The sequence below is a fragment of the Bombina bombina genome, chromosome 2, assembly GCF_027579735.1.
Source record: "Bombina bombina isolate aBomBom1 chromosome 2, aBomBom1.pri, whole genome shotgun sequence".
NCBI classification, from domain to species: Eukaryota; Metazoa; Chordata; class Amphibia; order Anura; family Bombinatoridae; genus Bombina; species Bombina bombina.
The window spans coordinates 445,102,578-445,128,968 of NC_069500.1; the positions used below are offsets into that span (position 1 = coordinate 445,102,578).

Here is a 26,391-nt window from a genome sequence, read left to right on the forward strand (position 1 = left end):
GTCTTAAAGTGTCCACAGGTGTGGATTTTTTAGTTTTATCAGCTAGCTCGTAATCTTCAAAGTCCCTATTAAATGTGTTAAGTTTTCCTTCCAACATCCTTTCTTTAAATTCAGTAATATTTTTCATTATAATTTTTTGTTTATTTAAATATTCAGAACTTTTATTCAAATTTGAGACTGTTTTTTTAAATGTATCAATTTTGGCCCTTAGTTGGGTGAATTTGGAATTTATAGCTTTGATAATTAGAAACTCTTCTTAAAGACGTTTTGTCACATGGGATTTTTAGTACTATCAACTTTGATGGTCGAGATTGTTGGAAACTTCCGGTGGAAGCTTCCGGATTTCTGTTCGGGGTGATAGTTCCCCCAATGATTTCGAGTAAAAATAAAATAAATAAATCTTTTTGGCCTTGGAAAATTATTTTGTTATTTTGATTATTCAGTTGTTCTAGCTTTGCTGGAACTTAAGAGTTTAGTTTTCGCCTTGGATTGTTCCTGCTGATACGTTATATCCCTGATAACAGGCAGGAACTGTTGTGGATACTAGTTGGGTTTGCTCCTTCTTTCTTTCTAGATTTCCGGTCCAGGTAAAGCAGGCCCATCTATCCTAGTTAACAGGCTGGTCCTGTTTAGGTATTATCTGAGGTGGGTGCTTGATACTGGATCATATGGATCTGTGGGTTCTAGAGATCGGAACTAGGTTTCTTTCTGGGCAATTGTCTTCACAGAGAAAGGTATCTATCGCACTGTGGGAATATCTCCTCCTCTGGGGTGCATGCCCTAATAGGGGGATGGTGTTCCTGTCCTAATTGGGTTCTATGATTTTTTAAGTAGAGTTTATTAGTAATTCCTTTCATTAAAAGATGAAAGGTTCCCCTTCCTTTGGTTAAGAAGAAGGATGTCTTTCCTGGTTCATTCTTTTTGAGCAGAATCCGGTTCTTAGGGACCGTATCTTACAGTAGACCTCGTTATGATCCTAGGTTTCCTTCTTGGGATCTGGGGGTTAAGATGGCAGTATCCTGCTTACAGATTTTACAGTAGTCCCGGGTCTTTGCTTTTATGGGTTTATTACCTTAGCCTGCTAATAGACCGTTTGGGGTTTTCTCGTGTCTTTTCGATCCTGAGAGTTGGATCTAGACCGGAGTTTGCTGGTGTAGACACCAGGGTGAATCTTGGGTGCTGTTTTTGTCTTATGGACAGGAATTTTTCCTGAGTTCTTGAGAAATTTACCCTTCGGGTTTTGCCCCCCACTCCCCCATCTGGTCCTCATTGACGCGGGGGTGGAGAGTGATATCTCAGCCGAGGTCGAGACTTCAGCATGGAGTTGGTGTATCTGTCTTAACAGACTTACATGGTATACCGGTTGGGGAAATCAATCCCAGTGTTCCGTTCAGATCTCCCTATTCTGAGAATTTTTTTCTCTTAAGCTCTTCTGGGGCGATTTTGACTTTGTCGCTTCCTTGTCCGTGGGGAGAGAGTGTCTTAGGGAGGTCCATTGGTTGGGAGTTTTCTTCCAATTATTTCTTTGGTTCCTTAGCGAGCTTTATGCTTGGAGGATTTGGTCTTCTGGGGTAATACCAGATAGAAACTCTTAGTGGGGATATCTTCTTTTGGAGATAGTTCCTCCTGCTAGACGGAAGGGTCTCGTGTTTGATGGTGAGCAGAGGCCAACTTTGGCTCATCGCCAGCGACCCTCTCTAGGAGCTTACTTCTTAGGATCAGATGTCTCCTACCATCGTTTCCTGTTCGAACGCTGGTATCTGATGGGGAGGACGATCAAGAGTTCAAGGCTCCGGCCTTTTCATCCAGAGTATGCTAGACATCTAGCATCCTTTGTAGGTTTCTTTTTAACCTTTTTTTCTTTCAGCCATGTCCCGCTTTGTTGTGGATGGTTCGACCCTAGCAGGAGCAGGTGTTATATCTACGAGTTATATTGCAGTTTAGGGGCTTTGCCTCCATGGACCTTGTTATAGGGACTTGTTGGGGCAGTGTTCTTGTGTTTATCACAATCTGGAATTCTCTGAGGCTGTCTGCATGGAATTGAATGCTTAGACCTAGCCATGAAAGGTTTTTCTGAAGGATGTTGGTACTCTTGTTTTAGCTCATAAGCCGGTGTATCGTTGCATCTATCAAAAGGGGGTGCAGGACCTACTTTTTCTGGTAATGGTGTCCTACGATGGCTTATGGGTGTACTTTGCTGTTGGAAGCTGAAAGTTGGGAGTTCAAATCCAGCTGTGGCTGTGTATTCTTCGTAATGCATGACCTTCTTTTTCTTGTATGAAGAGCGGGGATTCCCCTGACGTAAGGCTAAGGTTTGCAGGATCCTTCCTTTCTCCAGGATGCCCTGGTGAAGGGCCTTTTCTGTGGCTCCCTTGGGGGACAGATTTCGGCCCTATCGGTTTTACTGCTCAAGAGGCTCACAGAGCTTATAAATGTCCAGTCTTTGTTTCAGGCTTTGACTAGATCAGGCCTGTATTTAGATCTAGTGCTCTTTTTGGGAGTTTACATCTTGTTCTAAGTTTTGCAGAAGGCTCCGGTTGGGCTTATGCATGGTATTGACATTAAGATTTTCTGTCTTGGAGGGTTGTTTTTCTACTGATTATTGCTTGATTAGGTTTTCTCCTATGGTTGTTTCAGGTTGCAACATCAATCAGGAGTTTATGGTTCCTTCCTTGTGTTCTACTCCTTCTCTTCAAAGAAACGGTTATTTCATAACTGGGATGCGGTTCAGGACTTGAAATTCTATCTACAGGTTACAAGGGTGTTTTGTCAGATTTTTTCCTTATTTATGTCTATTCTGGGAAGTGTGAGGGGCAGAATGTCTTGTCCGCTTCTTTGTTTTTCTGGTTGAGGAGCATTACTCGCTTAGCTTATGAGTAGGCGGAAGACAAGCCTCCTCAGAGGATGAAGGCTCATTCAACTAGAGCTGTGGTTTCCTCTTGGGTCTTTTGACAATGAGGCCTCTATGGATTTAATTGTAGGGCTTCTATCTGGTCCTCCTTTCATACTTTTTCAAAGTTTTACAAATTTGATGTTTTTTGCTCCATTGGAAGCAGCTTTTGGGAGAAGATTTTGCAGGCTGTGGTGCCCTCAAAATAGGGTCCGCCTCTTTTTTTGCCCTCCCGTTTTCATTCAGTGTCTTCTAGAGCTTGGGTATATGCTTGGAATGAAGCCGTGGACTCTCCTCATATTAAGATGGAAAACATAAATTATGCTTACCTGATAATTTCCTTTCCATTTGTATGAGGAGAGTCCACGGCTCCAGCGCGTTTTCTCGGTTGGGCGGACCAAAATTTTTAGTTCTTCTGGCACCATTTATACCCTGATAATTTTCCTACTGTTCCTTGTTCCCTCGGCAGAATGACTGGGGCATGAGGGGAGTGGGGAAGGTATTTTAAGCCTTTGGCTGGGGTGTCTCTGCCTCCTCCTGGTGGGGAGGTTCTGTATTCCCACACGTAAGGAATGAATCCGTGGACTCTCCTCATACAGATGGAAAGGAAATTATCAGGTAAGCATAATTTATGTTATCTAATTTGTTTTCCCACACAGCCCGATCTCCATTTTTTGGATACTGCTACAGCAAAATTGTAGGCTTTCCAATTCCACTGAGTTTCTGTAAATTAAGGAGCACTTCCATGTTGAAACCTAGGTTTATCCTTATATAACTTGTTTTGCATGGGACAATTAGGGACATATATAATACAGGCAATAAAGTGTTCAAATGCTGAACTGTGAAAATTATAATTGAAGTTTACCGTAGCTTTTGGTTGCTCTATATATTTCATAATGTACTTAACATTGGTGTATTTTTTTTTACTTCCTCTTTGTGATAGTGTGACTGCATTCTCTTGATGGTTGAACATAATTTTTTATAAACTTAACTATTTGTTTATTGTTTTATATTAGTGGCGCATGTGGAGAAGTAAAATTAGCTTTTGAAAAATCAACATGCAAGAAAGTGGCTGTGAAAATTATAAGCAAAAAGAAATTCAGAATGAGCCCGCCAGTTACAAATGTAAGTGGCATGATGGGGAATTTCAAAATTTCATTTGCCATGAAGTTCCCTAATTAACTTTTGCTTTATTTGTAATTTGTGTGTGTTTTACTGCGCAAGTTATGATATTCACCAAACCTTTTGCATTTTGCTTAAATGTTAAAAAGATTCATTGTATTAGGTGTTTTTAGTTGTTATGTTACAAGGTTATTTAAACTGTTAAAAGAAAGTCAACCATTTGCATAATTCTCCATATACTGGATTTGTAAGTAAAATATTTAAAATATATATTTTTCTTTTGCAGGAACAACCAATTTCTGTTGATACAGAAATTGAAATCTTAAAAAGACTAAATCATGTAAGTGATGATTGGGTTATTATTATTTTTTTGCTTGCTTGTAAATTAGGCTTGTATGTAAACATTATGAATGATAAAGAAAAATACACCAAAGCTTAAACCCATTAGTTATGCAGATATGAAAAATATGTGTATGGTATGAGAATATTTTCTTTCCTAAGATATGGAGTGTCCACAACGTCACCAATTACTAGTGGATATATCACTCCTGGCCAGCAGAAGGAGGCAAAGAGCACCACAGCAAAGCTGTTAAGTGTCACTCCCCTACCCATAATCCCCAGTCATTCTCTTTGCCTCTGTCAATAGAGGAAGTGAGGTTTTGGTGTCTGAAGAAAATGGAGTTTTTCTCGCTACAAGCAAGTTTTTTGGGTATAGCTGTGGTCCACGTCAATCTCTGCAGTAGAGTAGTGGTGGCTTTAAAGCAGTTAGGAACTTGTAAGGTGGGCCTTGCTGCATTTTCCTAACATATTTCTGCCCTAGTATAGAAAGCCAGAGTAGGTTTACTATGTTCTTTCTTTTTTCTACATTTCTCTGTAAGGAATATGTGCCCTTTCACGCCTTGTAAGCTGTCCTCCTACCGGACGGCTAGACTGCAGGTAAGAGCTTTTGTCTTCTAGGTATAAAGACTGCACTTTTGATGACAGTTAGCTATATAGAGGGGGACAGGACACTCCTATTATAGTTAACTCTGCAGTTTTAATTGGGACTTGTAAATCCTTGATGTTCAGAATTTTTTTAAGGCAGGTGCAGGCACGATTGCATGTGTAGGCAGGGCTCACAATGTATTCAGGGTGTGTGTTGAATTTAGGACACACTGTATATTATTGGGCTTTTTACTTCATGTAGCCCATCCAGTAACAGACTTTACTTCTGTGTGCTCTCAATTCGGCTATCTGTTGCTCTGCTGTTTTAGAGCAGTTGGGCTGACAAGGGAGCTTCTGTGGCACCCGTTTGTTTTCTGTATTTTTTACTCGGCTTGGAATGCGCGCTTTAGACTTGCTGCACAGTTCCTGTTCAATGCCGGGTCTGCTGGTCATGTGACTCACCTACTCGAAGCAGAGAGAAGCGGCGCCATTTCTCCCCTGTGTCGATTTGGTGCGGCAAGCTTGTCTCCGGTATCTATTCTGATTTGGGGTCTCATCTCTCGGCTATTCTTTTAAAATATGGTAAGATTCCTCAGTAAACGTGAGGTGTAGAGTTGCCTGTACTAGTTTAGGGTATAACTTGTATTGCACTACCTCATAAGTCCATTCAAGTAACAGTACTTTTTTGACCAAAATATTTTTCTCTGTGTGGGAGTTTTTGGCTCAAGCTTTGAACATAGAATCTGGAGATACTCCTTTCAACAAATGTGTATTATGTCTAGAAGCCCAAATTGTGTTGCCCATGCAATTTCTCTTGTTAAGTGTATCCAGTCCACGGATCATCCATTACTTGTGGGATATTCTCCTTCCCAACAGGAAGTTGCAAGAGGATCACCCACAGCAGAGCTGCTATATAGCTCCTCCCCTCACTGCCATACCCAGTCATTCTCTTGCAACTCTCAACTAAGATGGAGGTCGTAAGAGGACTGTGGTGTTTTATACTTAGTTTATTTCTTCAATCAAAAGTTTGTTATTTTTAAATGGTACCGGAGTGTACTGTTTATCTCAGGCAGTATTTAGAAGAAGAATCTGCCTGCGTTTTCTATGATCTTAGCAGAAGTAACTAAGATCCTTTGCTGTTCTCACATATTCTGAGGAGTGAGGTAACTTCAGAAGGGGAATAGCATGCAGGTTTTCCTGCAATAAGGTATGTGCAGTTAAAATATTTTTCTAGGGATGGAATTTGCTAGAAAATGCTGCTGATACCGAAGTAATGTGAGTAAAGCCTTAAATGCAGTGATAGCGACTGGTATCAGGCTTATTAATAGAGATACATACTCTTATAAAAGTGTATTTTAAAACGTTTGCTGGCATGTTTAATCGTTTTTTACATATGTTTGGTGATGAAACTTATTGGGGCCTAGTTTTTTCCACATGGCTGGCTTGAATTTTGCCTAGAAACAGTTCCCTGAGGCTTCCCACTGTTGTAATATGAGTGGGAGGGGCCTATTTTAGCGTTTTTTTGCACAGCAAAAATTACATACACAGACATCCAGCTTCTTCCTGCATGATCCATGACTTCTCTGAAGGGCTCAAAAGGCTTCAAAAGTCGTATTGAGGGAGGTAAAAAGCCACAGTAGAGCTGTGGCAGTTGTTGTGACTGTTTAAAAAACGTTTTTGTCATTTGTTATTCCGTTTTTGGTATTAAGGGGTTAATCATCAATTTGCAAGTGGGTGCAATGCTCTGCTAACTTATTACATACACTGTAAAAATTTCGTTAGTGTAACTGCATTTTTTCACTGTTATTTCAAAATTTGGGAAAATTTGTGTTTCTTAAAGGCGCAGTAACGTTTTTTATATTGCTTGTAAACTTGTTTTAAAGTGTTTTCCAAGCTTGCTAGTCTCATTGCTAGTCTGTTTAAACATGTCTGACACAGAGGAACCTACTTGTTCATTATGTTTGAAAGCCATGGTGGAGCCCCATAGGAGAATGTGTACTAAATGTATTGATTTCACCTTAAACAGTAAAGATCAGTCTTTGTCTACAAAAGAATTATCAACAGAGGGTTCTGTCGAGGGGGAAGTTATGCCGACTAACTCTCCCCACGTGCCAGACCCTTCGCCTCCCGCTCAGGGGACGCACGCTAATATGGCGCCAATTACATCAGGGACGCCCATAGCGATTACCTTGCAGGACATGGCTGCAATCATGAATAATACCCTGTCAGAGGTATTATCTAGATTGCCTGAATTAAGAGGCAAGCGCGATAGCTCTGGGGTTAGGAGAGATACAGAGCGCGCAAATGCTGTTAGAGCCATGTCTGATACTACGTCACAGTATGCAGAACATGAGGACGGAGAGCTTCAGTCTGTGGGTGACATCTCTGACTCGGGGAAACCTGATTCAGAGATTTCTAATTTTAAATTTAAGCTTGAGAACCTCCGTGTATTGCTTGGGGAGGTATTAGCTGCTCTGAATGACTGTAACACAGTTGCAATTCCAGAGAAATTGTGTAGACTGGATAGATACTATGCGGTGCTTGTGTGTACTGACGTTTTTCCTATACCTAAAAGGCTTACAGAAATTATTAGCAAGGAGTGGGATAGACCCGGTGTGCCCTTTTCCCCACCTCCTATATTTAGAAAAATGTTTCCAATAGACGCCACTACACGGGACTTATGGCAGACGGTCCCTAAGGTGGAGGGAGCAGTTTCTACTTTAGAAAAGCATACCACTATCCCGGTTGAGGACAGTTGTGCTTTTTCAGATCCAATGGATAAAAAATTGGAGGGTTACCTTAAGAAAATGTTTATTCAACAAGGTTTTATTTTACAGCCCCTTGCATGCATTGCGCCTGTCACTGCTGCGGCGGCATTCTGGTTTGAGGCCCTGGAAGAGGCCATCCAGACAGCTCCATTGAATGAAATTATTGACAAGCTTAGAACGCTTAAGCTAGCTAACTCATTTGTTTCTGATGCCATTGTTCATTTGACTAAACTAACGGCTAAGAATTCCGGATTCGCCATCCAGGCGCGTAGGGCGCTATGGCTTAAATCCTGGTCAGCTGACGTGACTTCAAAGTCTAAATTACTCAACATTCCTTTCAAGAGACAGACCTTATTCGGGCCTGGCTTGAAGGAAATTATTGCTGACATTACTGGAGGCAAGGGTCATACCCTTCCTCAGGACAGGGCCAAATCAAAGGCCAAACATTCTAATTTTCGTGCCTTTCGAAATTTCAAGGCAGGAGCAGTATCAACTTCCTCCGCTTCAAAACAAGAGGGAACTGTTGCTCATTCCAGACAGGCCTGGAAACCTAACCAGTCCTGGAACAAGGGCAAGCAGGCCAGGAAGCCTGCTGCTGCCCCCAAGACAGCATGAAGGAACGGCCCCCTATCCGGAAACGGATCTCGTGGGGGGCAGACTTTCTCTCTTCGCCCAGGCGTGGGCAAGAGATGTTCAGGATCCCTGGGCGTTGGAGATCATATCTCAGGGATATCTTCTGGACTTCAAAGCTTCTCCTCCACAAGGGAGATTTCATCTTTCAAGGTTATCAGCAAACCAGATAAAGAAAGAGGCATTCCTAAGCTGTGTGCAAGACCTCCTAGTAATGGGAGTGATCCATCCAGTTCCGCGGACGGAACAAGGACAGGGATTTTATTCAAATCTGTTTGTGGTTCCCAAGAAAGAGGGAACCTTCAGACCAATCTTGGATCTAAAGATCTTAAACAAATTCCTCAGAGTTCCATCATTCAAAATGGAAACTATTCGGACCATCCTACCCATGATCCAAGAGGGTCAGTACATGACCACAGTGGACTTAAAGGATGCCTACCTTCACATACCGATTCACAAAGATCATCATCGGTTCCTAAGGTTTGCCTTTCTAGACAGGCATTACCAATTTGAAGCTCTTCCCTTCGGGTTGGCCACTGCCCCGAGAATTTTTAAAAAGGTTCTGGGCTCACTTCTGGCGGTTCTAAGACCGCGAGGCATAGCGGTGGCTCTGTATCTAGACGACATCCTGATACAGGCGTCAAGCTTTCAAATTGCCAAGTCTCATACAGAGATAGTTCTGGCATTTCTGAGGTCGCATGGGTGGAAAGTGAACGTGGAAAAGAGTTCTCTATCACCACTCACAAGAGTCTCCTTCCTAGGGAGTCTTATAGATTCTGTAGAGATGAAAATTTACCTGATGGAGTCCAGGTTATCAAAACTTCTAAATGCTTGCCGTGTCCTTCATTCCATTCCACGCCCGTCAGTGGCTCAGTGCATGGAAGTAATCGGCTTAATGGTAGCGGCAATGGACATAGTGCCATTTGCGCGCTTGCATCTCAGACCGCTGCAATTATGCATGCTAAGTCAGTGGAATGGGGATTACTCAGATTTGTCCCCTCTACTAAATCTGGATCAAGAGACCAGAGATTCTCTTCTCTGGTGGCTTTCTCGGGTCCATCTGTCCAAGGGTATGACCTTTCGCAGTCCAGATTGGACGATTGTAACAACAGATGCCAGCCTTCTAGGTTGGGGCGCAGTCTGGAACTCCCTGAAGGCTCAGGGATCGTGGAATCAGGAGGAGAAACTCCCAATAAATATTCTGGAGTTAAGAGAAATATTCAATGCTCTTCTAGCTTGGCCTCAGTTAGCAACACTGAGGTTCATCAGATTTCAGTCGGACAACATCACGACTGTGGCTTACATCAACCATCAAGGGGGAACCAGGAGTTCCCTAGCGATGTTAGAAGTATCAAAGATAATTCGCTGGGCAGAGTCTCACTCTTGCCATCTGTCAGCTATCCACATCCCAGGCGTAGAGAACTGGGAGGCGGATTTTCTAAGTCGTCAGACTTTTCATCCGGGGGAGTGGGAACTCCATCCGGAGGTGTTTTCTCAACTGGTCCATCGTTGGGGCAAACCAGAACTGGATCTCATGGCGTCTCGCCAGAACACCAAGCTTCCTTGTTATGGATCCAGGTCCAGGGACCCGGGAGCAACGCTGATAGATGCTCTAGCAGCTCCTTGGTTCTTCAACCTGGCCTATGTGTTTCCACCGTTTCCTCTGCTCCCTCGACTGATTGCCAAAATCAAACAGGAGAGAGCATCTGTGATTCTGATAGCGCCTGCGTGGCCACGCAGGACCTGGTATGCAGACCTAGTGGACATGTCATCTCTTCCACTATGGACTCTGCCTCTGAGGCAGGACCTTCTAATACAAGGTCCTTTCAATCATCCAAATCTAATTTCTCTGAGACTGACTGCATGGAGATTAAACGCTTGATTCTATCAAGGCGTGGCTTCTCAGAGTCAGTCATTGATACCTAAATACAGGCTCGGAAGTCTGTCACCAGGAATATCTACCATAAGATATGGCGTAAATATCTTTATTGGTGTGAATCCAAGAGTTACTCATGGAGTAAGGTTAGGATTCCTAGGATATTGTCCTTTCTCCAAGAGGGTTTGGACAAAGGCTTATCAGCTAGTTCTTTAAAAGGACAGATCTCTGCTCTGTCTATTCTTTTGCACAAGCGTCTGGCAGAAGTTCCAGACGTCCAGGCATTTTGTCAGGCTTTGGTTAGGATTAAGCCTGTGTTTAAAACTGTTGCTCCCCCGTGGAGCTTAAACTTGGTTCTTAAAGTTCTTCAGGGAGTTCCGTTTGAACCCCTTCATTCCATTGATATTACACTTTTATCTTGGAAAGTTCTGTTTTTGATGGCTATTTCCTCAGCTCGAAGAGTCTCTGAGTTATCTGCCTTACATTGTGATTCTCCTTATCTGATTTTTCATTCAGACAAGGTAGTTCTGCGTACCAAACCTGGGTTTTTACCTAAGGTTGTTTCTGACAGGAATATCAATCAAGAGATTGTTTTTCCATCATTGTGTCCTAATCCTTCTTCAAAGAAGGAACGTCTTTTGCATAATCTGGACGTAGTCCGTGCCTTGAAGTTTTACTTACAGGCTACTAAAGATTTTCGTCAAACATCTGCCCTGTTTGTCGTTTACTCTGGACAGAGGAGAGGTCAAAAAGCTTTGGCAACCTCTCTCTCCTTTTGGCTTCCGAGCATAATACGCTTAGCCTATGAGACTGCTTGACAGCAGCCCCCTGAAAGGATTACAGCTCATTCTACTAGAGCTGTGGCTTCCACCTGGGCCTTTAAAAATGAGGCCTCTGTTGAACAGATTTGCAAGGCTGCGACTTGGTCTTCGCTTCACACCTTTTCAAAATTTTACAAATTTGACACTTTTGCTTCTTCGGAGGCTGTTTTTGGGAGAAAGGTTCTACAGGCAGTGGTTCCTCCCGTTTAAGTTCCTGCCTTGTCCCTCCCATCATCCGTGTACTTTAGCTTTGGTTTTGGTATCCCACAAGTAATGGATGATCCGTGGACTGGATACCCTTAACAAGAGAAAACATAATTTATGCTTACCTGATAAATGTATTTCTCTTGTAGTGTATCCAGTCCACGGCCCGCCCTGTCCTTTTAAGGCAGGTCTAAATTTTAATTAAACTACAGTCACCACTGCACCCTATGGTTTCTCCTTTCTCATCTTGTTTCGGTCGAATGACTGGATATGGCAGTGAGGGGAGGAGCTATATAGCAGCTCTGCTGTGGGTGATCCTCTTGCAACTTCCTGTTGGGAAGGAGAATATCCCACAAGTAATGGATGATCCGTGGACTGGATACACTACAAGAGAAATAAATTTATCAGGTAAGCATAAATTATGTTTTTGTGACTCATGTTTAGGTAGAACGCTAAAATATAAAGATAAATTGTTGCCCTCTGAGCCAAACTTTTCTCAGGATGATGCTGTTCAGGCAATGCCACAGTTTTCTCTTCAAATGTCCCAAGCCTTTTTAGCATTACATGCAGTGCCCTGCGGTTCCTCTCAGCCTCCTGGAGGAGTTTATTTGCCTGCAGATATTGCTGCTCAGGTATCATCTGTGGCATTATCTGCTTTTCCTATGCTAAAGGGAAAGCGCAAGAGGAAAATTAGGGATTCAGATAGTAAGGTTTCTGTTCCAACCGCTGCTACTCAGGTTGCCCTCCCTCATAATTAGCCTCTGAGGGTGAAATCTCAGATTCAGACAGTATAATTCCTTCATCTGATGCTGAAGTAGTATCCTTCAGATTTAAGCTTAAACACCTACGTGTATTGTTAAAGGAGGTTTTGGCTACTTTGGACAAATCCGATAGCCTGTTGTCAACCCTAAGAAATCCAGTAAACTTAATACTTCAATGTTCCTTCCACTGTGGAAGTGTTTCCTGTTTCAGACGGTGCTACGGAGATTATTGCACAGGAATGGGAGAAGCCAGGGATTCCTTTTTCCCTGTCTCCTGTTTTTAAAAAGATGTTTCCTGTTGCTGACTCCATTAAAGATTCATGGCGCACGGTGCCTAAAGTAGAAGGGGCTATTTCTACTCTGGCTAAGAGAACTACTATCCCTATAGAGGACAGCTGCTCTTTTAAGGACCCAATGAACAAAAAGCTGGAGGCTTATTTGTAGATGTATTCACATCAAGGTCTTCAATGGCAACCTGCAGTTTGTATTGCCATGGTGTCTAGTGCGGCATCTTTTTGGTACAACGCCTTGTCTGATTTACTTCAAGTAGAAACTCCCTTAGAGGAGATTCTGGATAGGATTAAGGCTCTCAAGTTAGCCAATTTCTTTATTTCTGATGCTACCATGCAAGTTATTAAAATGGGAGCCAAGATATCTGGCTTCGTTGTGCTAGCTCGCAGGTCGTTGTGACTGAAATCTTGGTCAGCGGATGTTTCCTCTAAGTCCATGCTTTTGGTGCTTCCTTACAAGGTTTGTCAAGTAATTCTACCCCCAGCTTCAGGCTTTATAAGCATTTGAGTGCCTATTTATATATCATATATCACATTGCTTTAACGCTTGTTGATATAATGGATCCACAATATATATATAGACCCTCTGATGAATTGAATGTAATTCACGAAACGCGTAAGGGCACGCCCACATCTGACGCCACTTCCTGTCCGGCGAGACCGAGCTTCAAACACTTCAGCAACGGACCCTGTCACTGACAGGCTTAAGAATCCACATCCATCCGGATATTGTGAGCCATCTAGAGCTCAAAAAACCACAAGGAATCATCATCCAGCTGTATTTACAGCAGTTCATGTAACTATTTATTACGGTTTTCTACCATAAACACCAACTTATCTACCTGAACACTGTGAGCTTTTCAGAGCTCAAAACCACCACAAGGAATCTACTTTCAGCTGTACTTACAGCAAACTTATCTACCTGAACACTGTGAGCTTTTCAGAGCTCAAAACCACCACAAGTAATCTGCTTTCAGCTGTACTTACAGCATCCTATACCACCATATCACCAGCTTTTATCAGCCAGCTGTTTTTGCATCAGCCCTGATAAGAAACTCACTACCGGATTTAAAGAAATATACTATATTTCATCTGCTCACCTCTTCTGTCCCTGATCTGGACTATTATTAAAGAGGATTTCTGTTTATCATTTTTTATTGGACATTGGAAAATAAAAGTGTTTTTATTTTAATTCCACTTTGTGTCCTTGCAAGCATCATTTATACACATCTCATGAGTGCTGCAAATAATATCCACAATTGATCTCATAGAAACATAGAAACATAGATATTGACGGCAGATAAGAGCCATAGGCCCAGCAAGTCTGCCCGACCTTACCTAACAGTATGTAAACTCATAGTATGTAAACTGAGCACTAATCGGTTTGCATACATAAAGTTTATACCATACTCCAGAGAGGAGAAGTTTGTCTGAAATACCAACACATTTCTACTCCAGGGATATCAAGATTTCCACCTGCCAAAAGATTCTGCATAACAGCTGGAAACATCTTTACCACAGATAGGGATTACATCCCCTCCACGCTTCCAACATACCTCACATGTTTGAGGTTAAACAAGGTGAGCACATTTAAATCTCACTTTTAGTTTTTGATTGCCTAGTACTGACATACTGCACCATAATTTGGTTTTGTTTTGTTTTTCTCCATTCTATGTGCGCTGAACTCTGAAACTCAACTCCATATCTTTTTCCTTCACATTCCATTTGATGATAGTGGAATATTCAGAAACTAGCTGCCATTGAAATATATCAGGAGGAACTAATTAGAGCAAAATAACAATTTGCAACATACACACACACACACACATATATATATATATATATATATATATAACAAGTACAGCAAACAGTCCAGCACTTTTTTCTTGAACCTCTCAGTGGGTATAAATTTTCACAGATTTACCATTCAAGTGCACGTTCGCCATGGAGGCCTGCCATCCTCCCATATATAATTCAAAGAATAAACGATGGCGACAGCACAGTATTTAAAAGAATACCTCTTCTTTATTGAAACAACATTAGGATAAAAACATAGCGACGTTTCGAGTCTCTTGGACCCTTACTCATGCTATAGATTAAGAAAAAGCACCTCCCTAATATACCACCTGTGTGCAAGGAGTGGCTTAATTAATTTCACTAATTTACCTGAGCACTATTCATGTTGGTACCCCCAACCGGTCAGGTTCCAAACAGACATTTTTTTTTCTTAAACATTTTTCTCAAACATTTTTCTCAAAACACTTATATGTCTACTGTTTAATTTTAACATATTGTACTCATTCTTTATATTTACAATAAATATAGCTCAAAAGTTACAACTCAAAAACTACAGCACACAGGAACTTAAAAAACAATTATAAAAACAAGTGCAGATCATAATCCTTATTTAACCCATTCGGATATAAGGTTTTCAGGTTTTGTATCCACCATACTTTTTTCTTTTTAATCAACAACTCTGTTGCCTCCTCTCCTCTGTTTAGGGATGTGATCTATTACCTGAAACCTTAACTGGCTCACAGCATGCCCAGCTGTTATAAAATGTGATGAGACTGGTAATGACATATCCTTACACCTTATGGAAGATTTGTGTGCTCTTATTCTTGATGGGGTTAATCGTCTCGCCCACAGAGCCCCGCCCACATGGGCATTTCAAGGTATAAACAACATAACTAGTGTCACAGGTAAATAGGCCATTAATTTCCCTCTTTTTTGTGTCATTGATTTGTGCAATATTTTTGCCCTTTATCATTGAGTTGAACTGAGCACAATGTAAACAGGGGTATGATCCCTTGTTTGCAGTTGTTAAATAGTTAACTGGATCTTTTCTATCACTACCAACGTCGGCTTTCACTACAAAATCTCTAATATTTTTAACCCTCTTGTATGAGTTAATGGAAGGTTGGTAAAATTCCCTAATGTTAGGATTCGTTCTTTCCAACAAATACCAGTGTTTTCTTATTATCTTAGAGACATTTTCACTGTATTGATTATATTCTGAAGAAAAGATAAGTTGTTTTTTTGTTTTTTCTTTCTGATATTTAGGTTTTTTAGTCCCTATTCTTACCTCTTTTACTGTCTGTTCACATTTCTCAATGACAGATAGGGGATAACCTCTATCAGAGAATGTTTTGGCATTTTGTTTCATTCTCTTCTCCTGCAACTCTGAGTCTTGTACATTTCTAGCTGTCCTGAGAAACTGGCTTTTGGGGATAGAGTTAAATACACGTTCAGGATGAAAGCTTTTATAGTGTAGTAGTGTGTTACGGTCTGTAGGTTTACAGTATAGATCAGTCACTAGGTTACCAGTTTGTTTGTATACCCATGTATCCAAGTAGCTGACTCTATCCTTTGAATAATTGAGGGTGAATATTATACAGCCTGTACTGCAATTCAGTTCCTCTACAAATGATTGTAGGGACTCCTCTGTGCCCCTCCATACGCCAAAAATATCATCTATAAAACGAAGCCACGCTTTACAGTTTGTCAGATAGCTGCCATTAGTATATACAAACTTTTTTTCATATTGGCTTACAAAGATGTTGGCGTATGAAGGGGCCACATTGGAGCCCATAGCCGTTCCTTTCTTTTGCAGGTAGTATGTATCTTGAAATAGGAAATAGTTCAAATATAATATAATATTGAGCATCTCTTCTATGAAAAGACACTGTGGGTTAGTATAAATTTCAAAAGATTTCAATAACTCAAGTACTGCCTGTACTCCTGCCCCATGGGGGATAGCTGTATATAGGCTAACAATGTCAAGGGAGAACAATATGTCAGTATCTTCTATTCTGATATCCTTAATTTTTTCCAGGAAATCTCCTGTGTCTTTAAGAAATGACTTCTGAGTCTTGGCAATAGGATTCAAAATTCTATCAAGAAAGATAGCAACATTTGAGAACACAGACTCTGTGCTTGCCACAATTGGCCTCCCAGGGGGGGGGGGGCTCCTTAAGATTTTTATGAATTTTAGGCGTTGTATAAAACCCCCGGTGTGATTGGATATTTTTTTATTAGAAATGTTGCTAGATCTTTAGTGATAACCTCTTTCACCAATGCATTGTTAACAGTTAAAGAGATTTCTTTTTGAATTTCAGGCAGTGGATCATGATCCAAAATTAAATAAATGCCACCATCAGATAATTGCGTTAGTATCTCCTGTATGTAGTATTGTCTATCTAAGACAACAACTGCTCCGCCCTTATCTGCATTTTTAATGTTAATAGCAGTGTTGTTTGATAAGTTTTTAAGGGCTTTACGTTCTGATGGAGTAATGTTGTTGTTAATCTTAGGTTTTTTTATCTGCATACATTTTTTTTAATATCTGCCTGCACTAACTTAAAGGGACACTGTACCCAATTTTTTTCTTTCATGATTCTGATAGATTATGACATTTTAAGCAACTTTCTAATTTACTCCTATTATCAAATTTTCTTCATTCTCTTGGTATCTTTATTTTAAATGCAAGAAAGTAAGTTTAGATGCCGGACCATTTTTGGTGAACAACCTGGGTTGTCCTTGCTGATTGGTGGATAAATTCATCCACCAATAAAAAAGTGCTGTCCAGAGTTCTGAACCCCCAAAAAAGCTTAGATTCCTTCTTTTTCAAATAAAGATAGCAAGAAAACGAAGAAAAATTGATAATAGGATTAAATTAGAAAGTTGCTTAAAATGTCATACTCTATCAGAATCATGAAAGAAACAGTGTCCCTTTAATGTATGTCTCTATACCAGGATTGGTAGTATTTGGTACAAAGTTGGATTTATTTTTTAAACCCAAACTGTGTGTATCAAACTTCATGGAATTAATCTGTGGGTTTTCTGGTGTTGTTTTAGTTACATGATCCTGTGGGGTATTGAAGTTAGCTTTTAATCTCAGATTCCTAAAGAATCTATATAGATCTTTTTCTAATGTAAACTCGTTATTGTATGTTGTGGGGCAAAATGACAACCCTTTATTTAACACATTTATTTCATCTTTAGTAAGTTGATATTTAGAGATATTAATTACCAGTGTCTCTTTATCAATGTCCATGTTATTAAAAGTCTCTGTATTGGGACATAGAGCATGTATCTTGGTGTTATATACTTGAGTTATTGAAATCTTTTAAAATTTATACTAACCCACAGTGTCTTTTCATAGAAGAGATGCTCAAGTCAATATTATATTATATTTGAACTATTTCTTATTTCAAGATACATACTACCTGCAAAAGAAAGGAACGGGTATGGGCTCCAATGTGGCCCCTTCATACGCCAACATCTTTGTAAGCCAATATGAAAAAAAGTTTGTATATACTAATGGCAGCTATCTGACAAACTGTAAAGCGTGGCTTCGTTTTATAGATGATATTTTTGGCGTATGGAGGGGCACAGAGGAGTCCCTACAATCATTTGTAGAGGAACTGAATTGCAGTACAGGCTGTCTAAGATTCACTCTCCATTATTCAAAGGATAGAGTCAGCTACTTGGATACATGGGTATACAAACAAACTGGTAACCTAGTGACTGATCTATACTGTAAACCTACAGACCGTAACACACTTCTACACTTTAAAAGCTTTCTGAACGTGTATTTAACTCTATCCCCAAAAGCCAGTTTCTCAGGACAGCTAGAAATGTACAAGACTCAGTTGCAGGAGAAGAGAATGAAACAAATGGCCAAAAAATTCTCTGATAGAGGTTATCCCCTATCTGTCATTGAGAAATGTGAACAGACAGTAAAAGAGGTAAGAATAGGGACTAAAAAACCTAAATATCAGAAAGAAAAAACAAAAAACCAACTTATCTTTTCTTCAGAATATAATCAATACAGTGAAAATGTCTCTAAGATAATAAGAAAACACTGGTATTTGTTGGAAAGAACGAATCCTAACATTAGGGAATTTTACCAACCTCCCATTAACTCATTCAAGAGGGTTAAAAATATTAGAGATTTTGTAGTGAAAGCTGACGTTGGTAGTGATAGAAAAGATCCAGTTAACTATTTAACAACTGCAAACAAGGGATCATACCCCTGTTTACATTGTGCTCAGTGCAACTCAATGATAAAGGGCAAAAATATTGCACAAATCAATGACTCAAAAAAGAGGGAAATTAATGGCCTATTTACCTGTGACACTAGTTATGTTGTTTATATCTTGAAATGCCCATGTGGGCGAGACGATTAACCCCATCAAGGATAGAATAAGTGCACACAAATCTTCCATAAGGTGTAAGGATATGTCATTACCAGTCTTATCACATTTTATAACAGCTGGGCATGCTGTGAGCCAGTTAAGGTTTCAGGTAATAGATCACATCCCTAAACAGAGGAGAGGAGGCAACAGAGAGTTGTTGCTTAAAAAGAAAGAAGTATGGTGGATACAAAACCTGAAAACCTTATATCCGAATGGGTTAAATAAGGATGATGATCTGCACTTGTTTTTATAATTGTTTTTAAGTTCCTGTGTGCTGTAGTTTTTGAGCTGTAACTTATGAGCTATATTTATTGTAAATATAAAGAATGAGTACAATATGTTAAAATTAAACAGTAGACATATAAGTGTTTTGAGAAAAATGTTTGATAAAAATGTTTAAGAAAAAAATGTCTGTTTGGAGCCTGACTGGTTGAATAGTGCTCAGGTAAATTAGTGAAATTAATTAAGCCACTCCTTGCACATAGGTGGTATATTAGGGAGGTTTTTTTTTCTTAATCTATAGCATGAGTAAGGGTCCAAGAGACGAAACGTCGCTATGTTTTTATCCTAATGTTGTTTCAATAAAGAAGAGGAATTCTTTTAAATACTGTGCTGTCGCCATTGTTTATTCTTTGAAATATATATATATATATATATATATATATACTTACTTCAATCAGGTCAGATACGGTAACTATATACACTTGGAACCGGCTCCGGTCCACAGGGAGGGCCCTTCACTGTGTGAATAGAACACAATATTGAACTCTTTAAATCACATCAGTGACACATAGAAAAACTTTTAAATGTAGTTCTTACCACCGCTCCTCCCCTCCTTGGTAGCACTGTACTCAGCTTCCTCCTATCTTAACGGCTCTGTGAGCCCCTTCGCTCTTTTCCTTGATGGATCTTTATGTAACGCCTTGCGGTGCAGAGCTCTACCCGAGTGTCAAGTACATGAAGCATCCAAAGAAACGAAAAACACACCCGGGGAGCTCCTTATAAAACCAAATCTTTATTTGTATTCTTTTAAAAGTTACGGCAACAAAGTATCCATGTTCTCACAACAAGCACACACGCCGGTGCCCAGGTGCTCGCCGTAGTCAAAGCTGTATGACCCATACTGCACACCCCTGGAATTTTAAAACACTTAGTACAATTCTATTGGTTGTACACATATGACGCTGCCTTTACATTTTAAATGAGTATAATTAATATTGCATTGTTGAGGCTAAGACCTTGTTTGGACCTGGTCTAGCAGAAATAATTTCTGACATTACTGATGGAAAAGGTTCTTTTCTACCACAAGACAAGAAAAATAGACCTAAAGGACATCAGAATCATTTTCGTTCCTTTCGTAACTTCAAAGGAAAGTCTTCCTCTTCCAGACAGGAACAGTCCAAGTCTTCTTGGAAACCCAATCAGTCTTGGAACAAGGGGAAGCAATCTTAGAAACCCGCAGCTGACTCTAAATCAGCATGAAGGGGTTGCCCCCGATCCAGGATCGGATCAAGTGGGGGGCAGTTTTTCTCTGTTCTATCAAGCTTGGATACGAGATATCCCAGATCCCTGGGCTGTGGACATAGTATCTCAGGGTTACAAAATAGAATTCAAGACTTTTCCTCCCAGAGGTAGGTTCCACACCTCAAGATTATCTGCAGACCAGATAAAAAGAGAGGCATTCTTGAATTGCGTTCGGGACCTTTCGTCCCTGGTAGTGATAGTTCCAGTCCCTGTAAGGGAACAGGATCTAGGATTCTATTCAAATCTCTTTGTTGTTTCCAAAAAAGAGGGAACCTTTCGTCCTATTATAGACCTAAAATGTCTCAACAAGTTTCTTAGTGGTACCGTCCTTCAAAATGGAAACCATGTGTTCCATTCTTCCCTTGGTCCAAGAGGGTCAGTTCATGACGACCATAGACTTGAAGGATGCGTATCTTCATGCTCCCATCCACAGGGATCATCACAGGTTCCTGATATTTGCATTTCTAGACAAACATTTTCAGTTTGTGTCTCTCACTGTATGGAGGTAATTGGTCTGATGGTCGCTTCCATGGACATCATTCCCTTTGCTCGATTCCATTTGAGAGCTCTGCAGTTGTGCATGCTCAGACAATGGAGCAGGGATCATTCGGATCTGTCTGAGGATAGATCTAGATCAGTCAACAAGAGACTCTCTCCCGTGGTTACTTTCTGAAGAGCATCTGTCTCGGGGCACATGATCCGGAGACCTTCCTGGGTGATTGTGAACACGGACGCTAGCCTGCTGTGCTGGGGAGCAGTTTGGGACTTGTTAAAGGCGCAGGGACTATGGACTCGGGAGGAGTCTGTTTTCCCCATAAATATCTTGGAGTTAAGAGTGATTTACAATGCTCTGATGGCTTGGCCTCAGTTGTCCTTAGCCCGGTTTATAAGGTTCCAGTTGGACAATATCACCTCAGTGGCCTACATCATCCACCAGGGAGGAACTCGAATTTCCTTAGCCATGATGGAGGCGGCACGGATTATTCAGTGGGCGGAAGCTCCCAATTGTTCTCTATCTACCATCCACATCCCAGGTGTGGACAACTGGGAAGCAGACTTCCTGAGCAGACAGACTTTTCATCACAGCGAGTGGGCACTCCATCCGGAGGTGTTCTCCAGGTATTAGGAGCTTAACTACATATTGTACCTTATTATTTTATCAGTTGAATCTCTCTTATGATCTTATTGCAAGGAATGTTTTTTTCTGCATGTGCTGTATTACATGTAGTAGGCTTTGGGGAAGCTGCAGCACTGTCCTCATTGCAGTCATGGCCTGTCGTATCTGTGGAGCATTTTAAGACCTTTTTCCCCAGCCTTATCAATGAGTGAATTTGTCAGATTGAGGTCCAGTAATCTTAGGTGCAGTCAAACTCCATCCCTGTCCATCCATTCAGTTGTTGGCTCTCTGCTGTCTTCCCTGGAGATGTTTATTCTGTTAACTTACCACTGAAATTGGGGTAAGTTGGAAGCTGCTTTTTACTTTTGTGAGAAGTGACCCATCTTTAAGGAGAAAAATGTTGTACGATTTTATCTTTTATTGCGACATCACCCTAGTATTTAACCTCAACACTCTCCATGATGCATCATGTATGGGCCTTTTGAATATAGATGGCCTGGTCTTCTATATTATCCTATCTATAGGCAGAAGCCTGATGTTAACCAGCAGTTTGGATACAGAAAAGAACAGCTGCACATAACAATATTCAGATTTTATCTTTGTTTTAATAGTGCTTAGTCAATATTTACACTACATGATTTACTTTTTAGATCTGGTATTTAAAGTGAAAGCTAAAGATGTCTTTAATTATTAAAAATAAAAAAAACTTATTTGTATGACTTGAGGCTTAATCCAGCTGTCCATTGCACTAATGCTGACCTTTTAATTTACGGAGCATACAGTTGTAACCTATCAGGTCAGATACTGCAGCCACTGTTAATAAAGAACAAATGTAACTGTGTTCCTCAAAAAACAAACAATAGTGGTCAGTAGAAAGAAAGACAAATCTGTCTAGAAATGGGATTAAAGCATAATGTATAACAAATGCTGGGACTGGTGTCAAGAATGGAAAACATATTGAAGACTAAAGACAGATTAAAAATTTAAGTAAGTAATATGACAAACTGTATTTTATGTTCTGGATGATACAATGCGGTTAGCCTTGGAAAAAAAAAATCCCTGAATTGTTAATTTGGTGGTTGCTTATAAAATTCAAGATATGAGCTGCTCACTTTAATTGCATTGTCCTCTCAGAAAGCTTTTCTTGTAATACAAACCATGTCTCAAACCAAAACAAGTAGGGGGAGGTCTATAAGGAATGGAACTGTAGTGTAAATTCATTTTAAAACCTCTTCGCTAATCCAGAATCAGTCTAATGCTACTCTGGTGCGGGGTAAGCTATTTTCATCTGAAACTTTTGATGCTATATTTTAGTATTGGTTGCTCATTAAAAAATTTTTGCTAGGCACAATGGTTGTTTATTTAGGTAAATACATTTGTGTCTATTCCATAAAAACACCAAATTACTATTAGGTGCTGCACTTTTACAACTGACTTGAGCATGTGAGGTGTTAGAATGATTTTGCAAGGTAAAAAAAACTATTTTACAGAAATTGAAAGAACTTGCACGCAGATTCTGTTAATAGGTGGACAATTGGAAGCTACACAAGTGAGAATGAAATTTCCTCCCATGTTAAGCTTTGATATTATTGTGACCAAGGACCTGATGATCTAAAGCTCTCCGCTCAGGTGACATGATCTAAAATGATCCTCTAGCACTGCAAGATCTCTAGTGAAATTCCTAAAAGGCAGATGTTGCTTTACTTCCCCAAGGGGCGTTCCCTGCATTTCTCTATGTGAAGGAGAGACAAGCCCAGTGCATTATAGCACTGCAGAACATAAACGTTCTGCTGCATGTACACTTTTGCTTTGTATTTTATAACACTTCACATTACGTTTTATTACATTTAAACTTTGCACTTTCTATTTTGTATTTTAGTTTGTATACAGCAGTTTATTTAGGATTGTAATTTTACACATTTTTATTAATCTTTCACAGTTTGTCTAACTTTTACAAATTAGTATCATACTTTGTATATGTATGTGTATCTTATACAAATTGCATTGCACTTTGTATTTCTTGTATTTAAAATAAAACTGAAAAACTTGCAGCTTCACTTTCCCAGAGAGCTTTATTACTTTATTTTCTAGTTTGGAGATAAATTATAGTGCAGACCTCACAGGGGCTGGACTCACTCAATTCTATATTAAAAAGAAAAGGGCAGAACCTGGAAGTCCCAGAGAGATGAGAGTTGCCTTCCATAGAAAGTAAAGAAGCTGCCTGAGATAAAGAATTTCATAGGGGAGGGTGAAGATAGCTGAAGAACACCTGGGGGGATATAAAGGCTCAGTTTGCATCAAATAAAAAACTGAAATAGTTTCACTACAATTTAACTCGCTTTTGCCTGTAGTTTAGTATACATTACTTTCCTTCCCAGGGCAGGGAGAGTCCACAACATAATTCATAACTGTTGGGAATATCAACACCTAGCCATCAGGAGGAGGCAAAGACACCCCAGCCAAAGGCTATAGATATCCCTCCCACTTCCCCTATCCCTCCAGTCATTCTTTGCCTTTCGTCACTAGAGGAGGATGGCAGAGAAAGTGTTAGAAGAAAGAAGATTGTCCTTTAATGGGTATTTTCCCTTCAAGAGAGGACTGGGGTATTGGAGTAGCCATCTAAATCTCTCAGTGAGAGTAGTGGTGAAGGTTTGATCCATATATATCAGAAAACGTTCTCTGTAAGGACATATGGATAATTAAGTTAACTACCCCTGGGAGATCAGTGTAGATGAGTTACACTGCTTGTCTTTTTTTCGCCACTCAGGTCCCTGTCAGAGGAAGGAGAAGTCTGTCACACCTTGAGAAGCTGTGTGTGTGTGCTTTATTTATTTTAGAGGGGATGTGTTTCTCTCCTAGGGGACATCTGGATAGGGTCACCTCAGAGGGATCTGGGGACAGACCTCCGTAGGTTCTCATTTAGAGCATTTGGGAACATAGCTACGTAACATAGTATTTGTGAGGGGTTGATTTTGATGGCATGTGGTCCCTTGAGACAGATGAATGACTGGGAGTGTTATTTTTTACTTTTTATTTATCGCTGTACAGTAGATTTTTTTTCACCAGCTTGGACCAGTAGTGGAGGTGGGCTTATCTTGCGCCCCATGTGACTGGCTTCATTTCCTCCTGCCGAGTGATTGCAGAGCTGTTTGTGTATCTCTTAGAGCTCCGTTGTGGTCAGAGGAGAGTCCATCAACTACTTCTTCAGGCTCCGTTTGAGCCGCTGTTGATCTCAAGCTTTTGTCCTGTAAGGTTCTGTTTTTGTTGGCTATTGCCTCAGCTTGCAGAGTCTCAGAGATTTCTGCGTTACAATGTGATCCCGCTTACCTTGTGTTCCACGCTGATAAGGCTGTTTTACGTACTAGGTTAGGTTTTCTGCCCGAGGTGGTCTCAGATAACAACATCAATCAGGAGATTGTTGTTCCTCCTTTTTGTCCTAATCATTCCTCCCCTAATGAATGTTTACGTCACAATCTGGACGGGGTTTGTGCTTTAAATTTTTACCTTCAAGCTACGAAGGACTTCAGGCAATCCTCATCTTTGTTCGTTCTATATGCTGGCAAGCGCAAGGGCCAGAAGGCCACTGCGAATTCCTGTCCTTGTGGTTGAGGAGTATCATCCGCTTCGCTTATGAAACAGCGGGACAACAGCCTCCTGAGAGGATTACGGCTCATTCCACTAGGGCTTTTGCTTCCGCATGGGCTTTTAACAACGAAGCCTCTATGGATCAGATTTGTAAGGCGGCAACCTGGTCTTCCTTACATTCCTTTTCATCTATATATTAAAAAAGCAGCCTTTTATTTTGGTACTGGTAGACTTTCTGCCAGTACTTAGGATGGGGATGACAATTGTGGGGTGGGGGGAGGTAAGAGAGCTGTTTGAGAGGGGTCAGGGAGGGATCAGGGGGTGGGATGTGTCAGGTGGGAGGCTGATCTCTACACTAAAGCTAAAATTAACCCTACCAGCTACCTGATTAACCCCATTCACTGCTGGGCATAATACAAGTGTGGTGCGCAGCAGCATTTAGCGGCCTCCTAATTACCAAAAAGCAATGGCAAAGCCATATATGTCTGCTATTTCTGAACAAAGGGGATCCCAGAGAAGAACTTACAACCATTTGTGCCATGATTGCACAAGCTGTTTGTAAATAATTTTAGTGAGAAACCTAAAATTGTGAAACAGTTACAATTTTTTTTTTATTTGAACGCTTTTGGCGGTGAAATGTTGGCAATAAATATTCCAAAAAAGGGCCTAGATCAATACTTTACTTTGGGTTGTTTACTAAAAAAATATGTATATATAGTTTTGATAGGCAAATATAAAAAAGGCTCTATTTCTGTTTAAATGTAGTGATGACAAAAATGCTAAAAATGCTCTGGTCTTTTGGGGAAGTTTTTGTCTGAAGTGCCCAGTCCTTAAGGGGTTAAATAGTTTTGAAAATGTTTACACAACTGGTGTGGAAAAAGAATTCTCATAGAAATTGTAATATGGCATACAGATTTAACAAAGACACAACTCTATTTTTTTTTCAGTTAAAATATGTATTTGTGAATAACAAGCATCAACTAATTTACTATATTTTGACCTTTTTAATAAATTATCAAATAAAATTTATGTAGAGGGTTTGCTTTAAACTTTTTTTTATGTTTTCTCTTCTTTTTTTCCTAGCCCTGTATAATTAAGATTATAGAATTTTTCGACTCTGAAGACAGCTATTATATTGTTCTAGAATTGTAAGTAAATTTTGTTGTATTTTTAACAAAAATGTCAAAAAATCTCTCTTTTATACATAACACAACATTCTGATTACTTTATCAAAAGATTTTGCTGGATGGGTGGCATTGTGATGCAGCCAGGTAGGGGCAGTGCAATATTATAAACTTTTCTGATACTTATAAATGTTAATTCAGCTATCCATAATTTAACATCAAATGATTTAAAGATCAGAAATGTAATTGCAAATTTTAGCAAAATATTGATTTCAATTGTAGCCAGGTGGTCAGTAAAGTCAGCCAGGTGGTGTGTCCATTAAATAGGTACTAGGGAGAACACTGTGTATTTGTGTGTGTGTGTGTGTGTATGTATATATATATATATATATATATATATATATATATATATTGTATATATATATAGTCCATGCACAAAGTGTGACAGCACCATAGTACAAACTTTTTCTTTAAAGGTGAAAAATTCTCTTTATTTGGATATCACAACCTTAAAAAAGCGATGTTTCGGACCTACATAATCCTTATTAGACAAAC

The 26,391-nt window shown here is 40.0% G+C and overlaps 1 protein-coding gene across 1 annotated transcript in view; it reads left to right on the forward strand.

The window, feature by feature from the left end:
- Positions 1-26,391, forward strand: part of CHEK2 (checkpoint kinase 2) — a 531,010-nt gene that overhangs the window by 83,735 nt on the left and 420,884 nt on the right. The window contains exons 7-9 of the mRNA XM_053702076.1: positions 3,907-4,015; positions 4,299-4,352; positions 25,796-25,860. Coding sequence (XP_053558051.1) covers positions 3,907-4,015; positions 4,299-4,352; positions 25,796-25,860 — 228 coding nt within the window. The remainder of the gene's footprint in view (positions 1-3,906; positions 4,016-4,298; positions 4,353-25,795; positions 25,861-26,391) is intronic.